The sequence below is a fragment of the Gekko japonicus genome, unplaced genomic scaffold (assembly GCF_001447785.1).
Source record: "Gekko japonicus isolate JY-2015 unplaced genomic scaffold, Gekko_japonicus_V1.1 scaffold3010, whole genome shotgun sequence".
NCBI classification, from domain to species: Eukaryota; Metazoa; Chordata; class Lepidosauria; order Squamata; family Gekkonidae; genus Gekko; species Gekko japonicus.
Genome location: NW_015169876.1, coordinates 117,015 through 130,182, shown reverse-complemented (window position 1 = coordinate 130,182; position 13,168 = coordinate 117,015). Strand labels below are relative to the sequence as shown.

Sequence of the window (13,168 nt, the reverse complement as noted above, 5' to 3'; positions counted from 1 at the left end):
CCTTGGTGTTTAGTCATGCCGGCCACATGACCACGGAAACGTCTTCGGACAGCGCTGGCTCTTCGGCTTTGAAACGGAGATGAGCACCGCAACCCTAGAGTCGGATTCGACTGGCTTTCGAGCAAGGGAGACCTTTACCTTTACCTAGCTATATTGCGCCTCCTCCTCGAAACAGACAGACGTCAATGGGTTCAGAACAGAGTTAAGGGCACTGGCTCCACCGAAGCCCCCAGGCAGCCTACTAGGGTCGGCCTGCACCATGCAAGAGGCGCCCGGGCGAGCCCAGCGCCCTCTTCAGGGCCCTCGTGGAACCGCAAGGCCAGCGCGCGCGAGCGGCGGTTGCCGAGGCCCGGCGCCGGCTGTTGCCAAGGCAACCAACGGCGCGGCTGGTGGTTGCGCCGACCTGGGCCCGAAAAAGTTGGGGGGCGGCCCTGCTCTCGAGGGGCGCCGTCATGGACTCCTCGGGGAGCGGCGAAGGTAGCGGCAGCAGCAGCAGCGGCGGCGACGCGAGCAGCAGGGCCACCGGCTCCACCACCTCCACCGCCTCGGTCCTGGCCGAGCTCGACTGGGACGATGGGTTCGCCATCCCCGTGGCCAGCGAGGAAAACAAGAGGCTGGAGCAAAAGGCAAAGCCCGGGCAGGGGGGGCGGGGACGCGGCGGGTGCCCACCTGAGTCGGGGCGAGGGGCAGCAAAGGAGGCGGGGAACACTCAGAAACGCGCCCCCCCCACTCCATCCTGCAAACCCAGCAAGCGAGCCCCACTCCCGAAGGAGGCTGCCCGCCGCGTCTCTGCGACGAGCCCGTTCCTCTCCCTCAGCTGCACGGGGTGAAAGCAAGCTTATGGCGTTGGTTGGCTTTTTAAGGCGCACTTGCATTGATGCATTCATTTGTTGCCCACTTCCCCCCCTCCCAAATTGGGACTCGAAGTAGCATTGCCGACCTCCAGGTGGGCCCTGGAGATCTCCCGGAATTATAACTGGCCTCCAGGCAACGGGGATCAGTTCCCCTGGAACAAATGGCTGCTTAGGAGGGTGGGCTGTATGGCAATTGTATTTGTACCCCACTGAGGTCCCTGTCCTTGCCGAACCCCACCCTCCCCAAGTTTCCAAGAATTTCACAACCTGGAGTTGGCACCCCTGACGGTAGGTTTCCCTCAAAGGAAGGCAGAAGGACTGTTAGACAGAGAGGCCACTGTGTGCCTCTTTCCAGTACTGGCCCAGCCATGTGCTTCCCAGAAAGAAGAAGAAGAAAAGAGATTGGATTTATACCCTTCCCTTCCCTCAGAGTCTCAGAGCGGCTCACAAACTCCTTTCCCTTCCCCTCCCCACAACAGACACCCTGTGAGGTAGGTGGGGCTGAGAGAGCTCTGACAGAAACTGCTCTTTCAAGGACAGCTCTGACAGAACTGTGGCATGCCCAAGGTCATCCAGCAGGTGCAAATGGAGGAGTGGGGAAATCAAACCCGGTTCTCCCAGATTAGAGTCCACACACTTAACCATTACACCAAACTGGCTGGTGCCCTCTTCTGCTTCTTGCTGTTCAGTGTTTGGTATTCAGAGGCCTGTTGCCTCTCGTGGAGGTTTTGTTTGGCTAATACCCACTGAAAGCCTTAGCCTTGATTTTTTCCAACTTAGCCTTGTTTTTTGTTGAACTCCCATTTTAAAGTGAAAATGTCGATTTTGTGTGTCTGCCAGAGTTTGGTACTCTTCCTCCCTGAAGGCTGAATTTCATGCCCGCTCTATCTTGCCTTTGCTTTCAGAGACTGTGGGGGGGGGGGATAGTCTCTGGAAGCAGCAAAGACCAATTTCAATGATTCTTTGTTTAAAAGGAATAGATTCAAGTTGTTTTGTAGCGGTCAACCATATGGTGGCTTTTTGTTGGTGATCCCTGTTCTGAAACCTGAAGGCGGTGGGAAAATAAGAAGCTTATAATACCAGCAGGCATTTAGTGAGCCGTTTCTAACTTCTCGTTGGATTGTTAAAGTGGTTGTACTCTATAGGCCTTGCATGAATGGAAGAAGGGAGGCGGACAGTTATGACCAGCGAGAGGTTTACACTCTGACCTTACACAGGTTTATGCATAACTAAGCCCATTGAACTAAGTAGATTTGGGACACCTAATTCTGTATAAGATCTGCTAAAATGAGGAGAAGAGGGGGCTAAAAAAACCATAACTAGTGAGGTTTAGTAGTCAGAGCATCAAAGTGTGATCTGGGAGGCCTGGGTTCAAATTCCTACCTTGCCATGGAAGTTTGCTGGGTGACCTGGGGGCAGTCACTCACTCTCTAGCCAACTTCCTCACAGTGTTGTTGCGCGTGCAAAGTGTTTTCCACAGGGGTTTTCTGCCCCAAGTTTAGTGCTTATGGGGAGCAGGTTTTCTCGTGCACACTCCTAATTACAACTGATCTCCAGACGACAGGGATCAGTTCCCCCGGAGAAGAGTCCACCTGCCTTATACCCTGCTGAAGTCCCGCCTTGAAGTCCCTCCCCTCCCTAAACCCTGCCCGGCCCAGATTCCACCCCCAGAATCTCCAGGAATTTCGCAAGATGGAGCTTGCAACCCTACCTGAGCTCCTTGGTGGGAGTATGGGCCCAAAGTGCACAAAACAAAATGAACCGCACTGTATGGATGGTCCCTAAAGGGCTTTTCTCCGAGAATTCTCTGGGGAGGCTCTTTTGTGGTGCCACCCCATTTCCAAGAGAAAGCAGTTTATGTTAAAAGCTGAGTGCTTTTTTAATGGATTCAAAGTAATATTGAAATATCTTTGATGTTTTGTTCCCCAGTTTCAGAGTATGGAAAAAGAAAAGGTCAGCTTGGAAAATCAGGTGACTGACTATGAAGAACGTATCGCAGCGATGATAGCACACTTGAAAAATGTCAAGCAGGAGTTTAATTTGACACAGGTAAATGGCTGAGATTTCTGCTTTACTGAAATGCAGGTATCCCCTAAATGCACGTTGCATGCTTGTTGTTGACCTGTCTGAAACCAAACAGGAGTGCTAGATTTTTGCATCTGTTAATATATTTCCCACATGAAATCTGCAACTAAGTTCAAATTGTTTTATCTGTAGGGTTTGCGGTTCTTCCCCAGTTCATACTGGGTTGGGTTCAAAGAACTGGAATAGATCTTTCACATCTTCTGCAGTTGGCCGGACCACCTGAAAAGCTGATTCTGAGCTTTGGGGGGACCCTCGGGATAATATAGCATTGCAGGGGAGGAGGGAGTGCATTTTTAAAATGAGAAATTGATGAAATCATGGACGCCTCCCCGGTATCTGTGAAAATGCCTTTCTGCTCATATGAGAGTGGATGCAAAGATTATGGACCTTTCCCATGTTCCCTGTCGGAGTCTTGCCAGAAACAGTCCCAACAACGTTCCTTAACTAGGATCAGGTTTATTGGGCGGTAGAAGCAAGTCAATCTTACACGGTCAGTGTCAGAACCGGGGTCCCAGGCGGGAAAGGTACAGTTATTCAGAATTCGAACTGAACCCCTGATGCAGGTAAGCCAATAAGCAAAGCAAGAAATTGTGCCTAAAACTAAGGAGCCTAGGTTCCCAGCAAAGCCTGCAGGGAGAAGCGCCAAGATCAGTTGTCTGAGCTTCAAGATAAGAGGGTGAGTGGGAATCGAAAGACAAAATACCAGAGGCGTGAAGAAGACCCTCATCAGCCCCCCCTGCTGCAATGGCAGCATAGCTGACGTTCCCCTTCCCCCGGCCCAATTATTTCAAACCCTGGGAAAGTCCATCCCAAGGGCCGCCTTTTCTAATGGCCCACGTGGGTTGGGGTGGAGTGGCGGATTCTGACTTGGGAGATTCTGGGAGATCTGGGAGCCATGCCTGAGGAGGGTGGAGTCTGTGGTGGGGACTGGGAGCTCGGCAGGAATGTGATGCCACAGAGGCTGCTTTCCAAAAGTGCCATTTCCTCCAGGGTGCCTGACCTCTGTAGTCTGGAGATCAGTTATAATTCTGGGGGAACGCTGGGCCCCAGCTGGAAGGAAGGAGGAGAAATTGCCCTCTCCTCTCCCTTCTGTCATCTGAGCTGTGCCGACAGAAGAGGTAGAAAGAGCATTTTCTTACCCTTCCTACTGTCCGCTGCAGCCTCCTGATTAGGGTTGCTAAACTCCAGGTGGGGCCTGGAGATTTCCCGGAATGACATGTGACTTCCAGACTACAGAAACCAGTCCCCTTGAAGAAAATGGCTGCTTTGGTGGGTGGACTCCATGGCATTGTGTCCCACTGAGGTCCCTGTCTTCCCCAGTCCCCATCGTCTCCAGGCTTCACCCCCAGATCTCCGGGAATTTGCAAACACAGAGTTGACACACCTTCTCCTGACCCATGTGGCTACCGGGAACTTGAGAAAAAATTGTGATCTCTGTGTCTGGATTGCAGGATCCACCAACCTATAACACATAAGTAGTCTGCAGTTCTTTTAAAGCAAAAGAATATAATTTAGTCTCTGAAAACATGCATAGAGTCTGTTAATCCCTTAAATTGAGGGGTGTCCAGGAAACAAAAAGTGAGCTCATTAACTTGTTAAACTGAATATCCTAGAAGATATTTGCATTTAACATTCTAGAAGTTTTAACTAACACAGCTGGTCAGATAATACCGTATTGAACTGATATAATGTAACAGGCAACATATACCAAAAATGTTTTAATAGAAAGACCAAGTTAATGTCAGTTAATCCATACAGCAGCTTAATACAACAAGCTGTGTGTTGCAGTCATATTTCCTGGAGTAAACACAAGGTGGAGGAGGAACCCGTTTAAATATTGATCCTAAATGTCATGTTAAATTTACTTTGCCAACAAAGGTATTGCACTTGTACTAAATATTGTTAACTCTAGTTTTGTTCTGATGGACTGCAGAAAAACAAATTTTTCTTTTCACTTGGCTAGCTAGCTATAGAAAACCACTTTGAGAGAGAATACTAGATCTTTCATACAAAACTCATATGGAAGCCCTTAGTTGTATACTTTATAACTTTACATCCATTTTTATCTCCAATTCCTTTTGTTGAGAAAATGAAACAAACCGTAAGAGATGCCTCTTAATCTTCAGTGCTCATTAGCCTTGCAGAAATAATTAATTGACTTTCTCTCTAGTCTCTTTCCAGAGCCAGAAAGAATGAAATTGAAACCGAACTGCATTTTAAAGCCCTTGCAGAGAGAGAGCTGGGGCGCCTGAAGAGTGAGATTCAAAGGCTGGAGAATGAGATGGTTTCGTTAAGGGAGAAGAAAATTAGTCAAGAGGTATGTTTCTTTTGATTTCCGGAAAGAATCCTGCTTTGAGTGGAATAGTTTTCTCCACTGCTGTGCTTGCGAACGAACTGTGTTGCTTCTTTAAACAAAGGACATCTCATGGCAACGCTGTCGCTATTAGTCCTGGTCCACTGCAGTTGTCCTTTTGTACCCTATCTTAACAATGCAAATCTGGAAGCAGCGTGTCTCATAAGCCAGTATAATGTGGTAATGGCTATCAGAATTCTTCTTCTGGTCTAGCAGCGAGTCTGTTACACAACATGGATTGCATTACAGTGTTAGGTAGATCAAGGCGGGTAGCTGTGTGTTAGTCTGTCTGTAGCAGCAGAAAAGAGCAAGAGTCCAGGAGCACCTTACAGACCAACAAAATTTGTGGCAGGGGAGGAGCTTTCGTGAGAAATCTCTTCTCCAATTTCAACCCCCCCCCCCCCCCCCCCAGTGTGGGGTAGTGTCAGACTGGGATCTCGGAGACCCAGTTTTGAATCCCCAGTCTGCGAAAAGAAGCAGAAAGAGAGGAGGGGGATAATTCCAACCCAGAAGAGACTAGGTAACAAAAAGTCAGGGGGAACCCCCCCCCCCCAATGTATAGAGTTACCACCGTCAATTGTCAATAAAAGTCTGAGTCTGGTGGCACCTTTAAGACCAATAAAGTTTAATTCTGGGTATAAGCTTTCATATCTGAAGAAGTGTGAATGCTCATGAAAGTTTATACCCGGAATTTATTTATTTATTTATTTATACTTTAGATTTCTAAATTTTCTAAATTTCTAAATTAAATTTTGTTGGTCTTAAAGGTGCCACCGGACTCAGACTTCGTTCTTTCGTCATCAGTTGTAACTCTGTGACATCAATTACATCCATTGTAATTGTAACTTGAAACTGCGTGACATTCCCCTGTATACAAGTATAATTTTAATAAAAAGGTTTTATATATCACATGTACATAACCAAAAACTTTTGTGATACATGGTTTTTGATATGTGCAATTTGATTAACGCTTTAGAATTATAGTTTTAGCTTTTTTTCAGTTGACAGTGATAACTGTATAGATAGGGATTTTTTTCTTTTTAACCTTTTTGGTCACCTAGCTTGGTGCCACGGAAGCTTAGTGGGTGACCTTGGGTCAGTCACACGCTCTGAGTGTGGCCTACCTCATGGGGTTGTTGTGAGGATGAAATGGAGGAGAGGTGAATGATGTAAGCCGCCACCACTTCCTGTGGCAGGAATTCCACGTATTAATGACTCTTTGGGTGAAGAGGTACTTCCTTTTATCTGTTCTAACCCAACTGCTCATTAATTTCATTAAGTGCCCACGAGTTCTTGTATTATGAGAAAGGGAGAAAAGTACTTCTTTCTGTACCTTCTCTATCCCATGCATAATTTTGTAAACCTCTGTCATGTCACCCCTCAGTAGTCATTTCTCTAGGCTAAAGAGCCCTACCTCTTTCACCTTTCTTCATAGAGAAGGGGTTCCATCCCTTTAAGCATTTTAGTTGTCCCTGTCTGCACCTTTTTCAGTGCTGTAATACCTTTTTTGAGGTGCTGCGACCAGAACCGTACACAGTATTCCAAATGAGGCCGCACCATAGATTTATACTGGGGCATTATGATACTGGCGGGTTTGTTTTAAGTCCCCTTCCTGATCATCCCCAGCATAGCATTTGCCTTTTAAAATCTGTTTTGATATTATTACATTATTGTGAAGTAACCACTAGGAAATTATCTAAACACGTAGATGTCCACATCTTTGAATCCCAGCCATAGTAAGTAATAATCTCCACGGGGATGGACCACAATTCCTGTGAGCGGAACAGAACTTTCCTGCCTCCCCCTTCCCAGTGCGGCCTGCTCTGCTTGCCAGACTCCTCCTCCTGGAGGTCAGTAAACAGCATGGGGGTGCCCAAAGGGGCCTTCATTGTGTGTGTGGGGGGGAAGTCTCCTGCAAGCAGAACAAAGCATAGGATTCAGCCCATCAGTACTTCCCCCCCAAAAGGCACAGATGTGGCAAGGATTTGGGAGAAGCCAGTCTTTTTAACAGGCGCCTTGGTGTTTAGTCATGCCGGTGTTACGGGAACTCCTCGGTGGAGGATTGTTCCACTAGCCCAAATCTGTTTTATCTACAACAGGGGCTTATCCTAGGTCCTTTGTTGATCACTTGTATAGAGAGATCTTAATCAGAAACAAACACTCCTTTTCCCAAGCAAATAGACAACACACTAGGTTTAATGAATAAATGTTGTCTTTACTAGTTTGATTTCTCAAGCACACGAACACAGATACACTCACACATACGTTCAAGATTCCTTTAGTTACAGTAGTAAATACAAAGCATTTCAGTATGAAAAATAATAAATTCAGACTAACATAGGGTTGAGGCACAGGAGGGTAGCGTTAATACTCATCTGATTCCGAATGAAAGGTGACTCTTTCTCAGCAGAAGGATCAGGAACATAAGCTCTATCTTTAGGGACCCTAAAAACACACTGTCTGGACCAGCCAGACACGTGTGCGCTCTCCTGGTTGCGCGATCCAGGGAACACTTAGAATCACCTGTAGTAGACTTACGTTGCAAGGTGAAAGTATAAGGAAGGATGGATTAACCAGCAACTCAGGAAACAAAAGCTGTGTTTCCTCTTTTAAAACCTAGTATTGGGGTTTGGCTTAAGGCCAATCTATACCTGAAATCCGTCCCCTTCTCCATACCTATAGGTTGACAGGTCGTGACGTTCTACCTAAGGGGCAGGGGGCAATATTTAAATTCTAGCCTAACTTCAAAGGGAGCCATGTGGCAAGGTGTCAAAGTTGGGTTCCCATGGCAACTTTTGACTTGCAGAGATGTGCCTGGTCCATGAAGGCAATACAGGATGTTATTCTTTGTGATGCCAAACCAGATAGTGGGGTTACATGTTATCCTGAAGGTCTGTAATGTTGGGAAACCTGTTGTTCTTTCAAGTCTCCAAGCTGAGCTTAATGGCGAATGTCCTCTTTGTCCTGAGGCACGCTGGGAAGGTGCGGGTATGCACGTGTTCTTTAGCACAGGCAGCTCAAGCCCTGCTCATCCAGATGCAAGCATGAGATGCAGAGCAAGCCATTCAAGACACAGCAATTTCCTTATCCCATATGCACAAATGCAAAGACATTTTACAGACACATAACATCAGCACAGCACAAATAATGCATTTACAAGCACACATGGTAACACCGGCGACATGACCACGGAAACGTCTTTGGACAGCGCTGGCTCTTTGGCTTTGAAACGGAGATGAGCACCGCAACCCTAGAGTCAGATTCAATTGGCTTTCAAGCAAGGGAACCTTTACCTTTACCTTTTTACAAACCCATCAGTGTTATGAGTTTATGATCCCCTCTTGCCATAAAAGCCGATTGCATCCACTCATTGGCACCCATAACTCTGCGGCATAAATCACGGCCTTCAGAGTAGATTCATTGACTTGAGTGGGATTTGGGATGGCTCTGAAGAGGAGATAGTGGGCTGATTCTGCACCCATCTGTTTCCCCGCAGTTCCAAGCTGGGACATTAATCTCCCTCTGCACTGCATGTTGCTTTCACTTTCTTTGTCCATCGGGTTTTATAGGTACCTTCTTGCATAGTCAGGGGTGACTTCGCAGTCAGTACGGCATTGCCCTGGGCTATCTGAATGTGGTTTTGAGCTGCACCATTTCCTTCCTCTGCTTCTGATTCGAAGGGAACAATAAGCAGGCAACTTGATGTGGCTTCATTGATCTCCATCAGTTCCCCCACCCCTATTTCCCCCTCTGTATTTATCACCTCGCCATTAATTACTTGGCTCAGTCAGGTGTGATCCACCATCCAGAGCATCTCCTACGCTGCTAATGACCACTGAGGCAAGTAGTGACACAGGAAAATCTGCATAGCAATGCAGGAGTGAGCACTGAAAACAAAATAGATGGCAAGCTGACACGGGACTTAATGGGTAGCCAGTGCAGAAACCAGGATCTAAGTCAATGCAGTGAAAACAGATTTTCCGAAGCAAGGGGGAACCGAAGATGAGTGCTGAGACAATGTGGAACGAATGCCAGATGCAGAATGGACCAGTGGTGAGCTGCAAGATATGTAAACGTGGTCTGGTATTGCCTGAGCTCAGTTTAAGTTTTGAGTGAACAGTAAAGTAGCTGTTGGAAGCCTTGTTATTCTCACATGTATATGACTTTTGTACGCCTTTCTCTCTTTTTTTCTCTGACGTCGTTAGAACAATCTCTTCAAATTGACTCAGAAGCTGGAAGCCTTAAGATGCCAAATGAACTGGGACCAACAGGCATTAGAAGCTTGGTTAGAAGAGTCCGCTCGTAAAGACAATGATTCCTTGGTGATTCAGAAATATGCCCAGCAAGACGACAGCAAAATAAGAGTATGTGAATCGTTTCTGAAAGGTCATGCATGGGTTTTTTTAAACAGCAAATCTCTATTACTCCTAGCTTCAGATCAGATCACATCTGGATTTGCTCCACAAGAGGAGGAACCCCCTGACAGTTTTTACCCTAAAGCAACCTTGGTGACTGCAAAGTGGATTGCTTTCCAGTTATTTTTCTCCCTGCAGGGGAAAAGACGCACAAGTAGAAAAGTAATAATAATTATTGTATGGCAGTGTGTATGGTAATCCTAAGATTATTTGGCAGCCATCTTAGCATTATACCCCCGAAGCAACAGGTGCACACAAGCAAGGAAAATGAGAATGCGTAAAAACCCACATCTCGTCCACCCTGAAATGCCTTCCTTTCATTGCATCAAAGCACAACAGTTAATTTCAAAGGAATTTCTCTGAGAAGGAAATCCAGGAAAAGAATATTAATCCAGTTAGCATTAAATGTAATTTTAAATTCTGTCCTGCCCTGCTCAAGCTACCTTGTGAAGGTTTAACGCCAAATGTTAACAGCTGACATTAGGTAGCCAGTAAACTGGCTTGGTCGTTTTGACGCACACATGGGCGACCCATGCTGAAGGGAATACATGACACCAAGATTTGTGGCATTCAACTGGGTGATCTGCGAGTCCCTTCTGGCATTATGATTCGATCACCTAGGGGTTCCATCCTGTCTCAAAACATGGCAGAGATAATATTTTGGCAACCCTTAAAACAGACTGGGTTAAGAGTTAACAGCAGGTTTCGTCATCCTTTCATTTCAGGCGTTGACTATGAAGATCGAGATGCTGACTGTGGACTGTAATCACAGGCGCAAAATTCTTGACAACGAGCTGACGGAGACCCTCGCCGCTCAGGTGGGTCCGTGGAGCAGCCGGAGATTTTACTTTGTGACTTGCATCCTTGTCACCTGCCACTGATAGCAGTGTCTTTCCTTTGGTGGTTTTGGGGAGGGGGAAGCGGGGACTGCGGACAGCCATATTGCACTGCATTCTGCTTGAGAGCCCCCTGACTCCCCGGAGCACAATTTGGATGGGCTTCAGCAGAAGAGAAGGGCTGGGAGATTCTGTTCCATGAGCTTGCAGGTTTTTTGGGATACAAGCACCAATGTTTGGGTTCCATGATTTCTCATTACAGATCGAGCTGGATAAGGCAGCTGAAGATTTTCGCAGGGTTCATCGCGAGAGACAGGAGCTTATCAGACAGTGGGAAAACACCATAGAGCAGATGCAGAGAAGAGATCAAGAAATAGACCAATGTGGCCTGGTAATCCATTTTCTTGGATGTGGGTTACTTGCAATGCATGTGTGCCTCTGAGTACTAATGAGTTATTGCAGCTAGTTTGGTGTAAATGTGAGGACTCTAATCTGGGAGAGCCAGGTTTGATTCCCCACTCCTCCATTCGCAGCTGCTAAATGACCTTGGGCAGGCCATAGTTCTGGCAGAGGTGTTTTTGAAAAGAGCAGTTTCTGTCAGAGCCTGACAGGGTGTCTGTTGTGGGGAGGGGAAGGAAAAGGAGTTTGTAAGCCGCTCTGAGACTCCGAGTGAAGGGTGGGGTATAAATCCAATCTCTTCTTCTTCATCTCTTCTTCTTCACACACATCCGGGTGTTAATAGATACTTGGATTTTATTTTATGGTGCATCTTGGTACTCAGTTTGGCAGTTGATTGATCAGGCTGCTCTCTTAAAAACAACGTACATCCTTTTCTGCACCTAGCTGTTAGCCCAGGCCAGGCGAGCGATACGAGCCAAGGAAAGCGTGCTTAAGGACAAGATCCAGTTTCTGGCGAATGAGAGCGGCAACAACATGGAGTATGAGAAGAGGATTGGCGTAGCTGATCGGCAGGCTGCCAAACTGAGGGCAGAACACCAAAAAGAGGAGGCTAATCGGAACCAGCTGCAGGACGAGGTAATCTGAACATTAGCACAACCAATACCGAAACCAGTGTAGGAAAGATTATTTCTGCAACCTTTCAGTTTAGAGTGCTGTTGGAACAATATGGTCAGGTGTAGTAGACACTGATTCTAATCCCAAGCAAGTGACTATTGCAATGTGAGGAAAGGCTGAAGAGTCTGGGAATTTTCAGTTCAGAAAAGAGACGACTAAGGGGGGGACATGATCAGTGTTCCCTCTAAGCTGAGTTAGTGTGAGCTAGCTCACAGTTTTTTAGCCTCCGGCTCACACATTTTTGTCTCCGCTCAGGAAGGAGGGCTCCAGAGCAAACTAATTTATGCAGCAGCCAAATCGCTCGCTCACCACTTTAATGCCAGTAGCTCACGACGTAGAATTTTTGCTCACAGGACTCCACAGCTTAGAGGGAGCACTGGACATGATAGAGGTTTATAAAATTATGTGTGGGGTGGAGAGAGTTGACAAGATAATTTTTTTCGCCCCCTCCCAAAATACTAGAATTTGAGGGCATTAAATGAAGCTGACGGGCAGTAGATTCAGAACAGACAAAAGGAAACACTTCTTTACACAGGGGGTTATTAAAATGTGGAATTCGCTGCCAGAGGATGTAGTGATGCCCACAGGAATAAACAGCCTTAGAAGGGGATTAGGTAGATTCATGGAGGATAAGTGACTAAAGGGAACCTTCATGTTCAGAGGCAGCCAACCACTGAATCTTACTGCCAGGAGGCAACATCAGGGGAGGTCTTGGCCTCCATGTCCTCTTCTTGGCCATCCAGAGGACCTGGTTGGCCGCTGTGTGAGACAGTATGCTGGACTAGATGGACCGTCACTGGCCAGTTTGGTGTAGTGGTTAAGTGCGCGGACTGTAATCTGGGATAACCGGGTTTGATTCCCCACTCCTCCACTCGCACCTGCTGGATGACTTTGGGCAAGCCATAGTTCTGGCACAGCTGTTCTTGAGAAAGGGCAGTTTCTGTCAGAGCTCTCTCAGCCCCACCTACCTCACAGGGTGTCTGTTGTGGGGAGGGGAAGGGAAAGGAGTTTGTAAGTCGCTCTGAGAAGCCTTCGGGTAGTGAATAGCGGGGTATAAATACAATCTCTTCTTCTTCTTCTGGTCTGATCCAGCAAGGCTCTTCTTTTGTTCTTACATTCTTAACATTAAGAAATGAAGGCACTTTTTGGAAGTGCCTCCTGTGCCAGCTTATTGCCAGGTACCTCGGAAGAGGTTATAGTGAGCGCATCTGCAGGCTAGTTGAACAGGTATGGAATCTCTCTAGTGACAGATACATTTGGGCATTTTCACACACAGTGCCAAAGGAACTCAGTATATGTTGCACACAAATGTGCGTGATTGAACCCTGATGCTGTTTTGAGCAGGGGATTTTGAATGGAGAAGTTGTGTGGGATTTTCCACTCCAAATCTCCACCCACAGCTGCTTTCCTCCCTAAAGGTAAAGGTTCCCTTGCTCAAAAACCAGTCGAATCCGACTGTAGGGTTGCGGTGCTCATCTCCGTTTCAAAGCCGAAGAGCCAGCGCTGTCCGAAGACGTTTCCGTGGTCATGTGGCCAGCATGACTAAACACC

The 13,168-nt window shown here is 46.9% G+C and overlaps 1 protein-coding gene across 1 annotated transcript in view; it reads left to right on the top strand.

Annotated features, from left to right (window-relative positions):
- The first annotated feature begins 452 nt into the window (after positions 1–452).
- CCDC39 (coiled-coil domain containing 39) overlaps positions 453–13,168 on the top strand; it is a 43,153-nt gene continuing 30,437 nt past the window's right edge. Inside the window, exons 1-7 of the mRNA XM_015417453.1 lie at positions 453–626; positions 2,784–2,903; positions 5,110–5,256; positions 9,498–9,656; positions 10,433–10,525; positions 10,806–10,934; positions 11,387–11,578. Coding sequence (XP_015272939.1) covers positions 453–626; positions 2,784–2,903; positions 5,110–5,256; positions 9,498–9,656; positions 10,433–10,525; positions 10,806–10,934; positions 11,387–11,578 — 1,014 coding nt within the window. The remainder of the gene's footprint in view (positions 627–2,783; positions 2,904–5,109; positions 5,257–9,497; positions 9,657–10,432; positions 10,526–10,805; positions 10,935–11,386; positions 11,579–13,168) is intronic.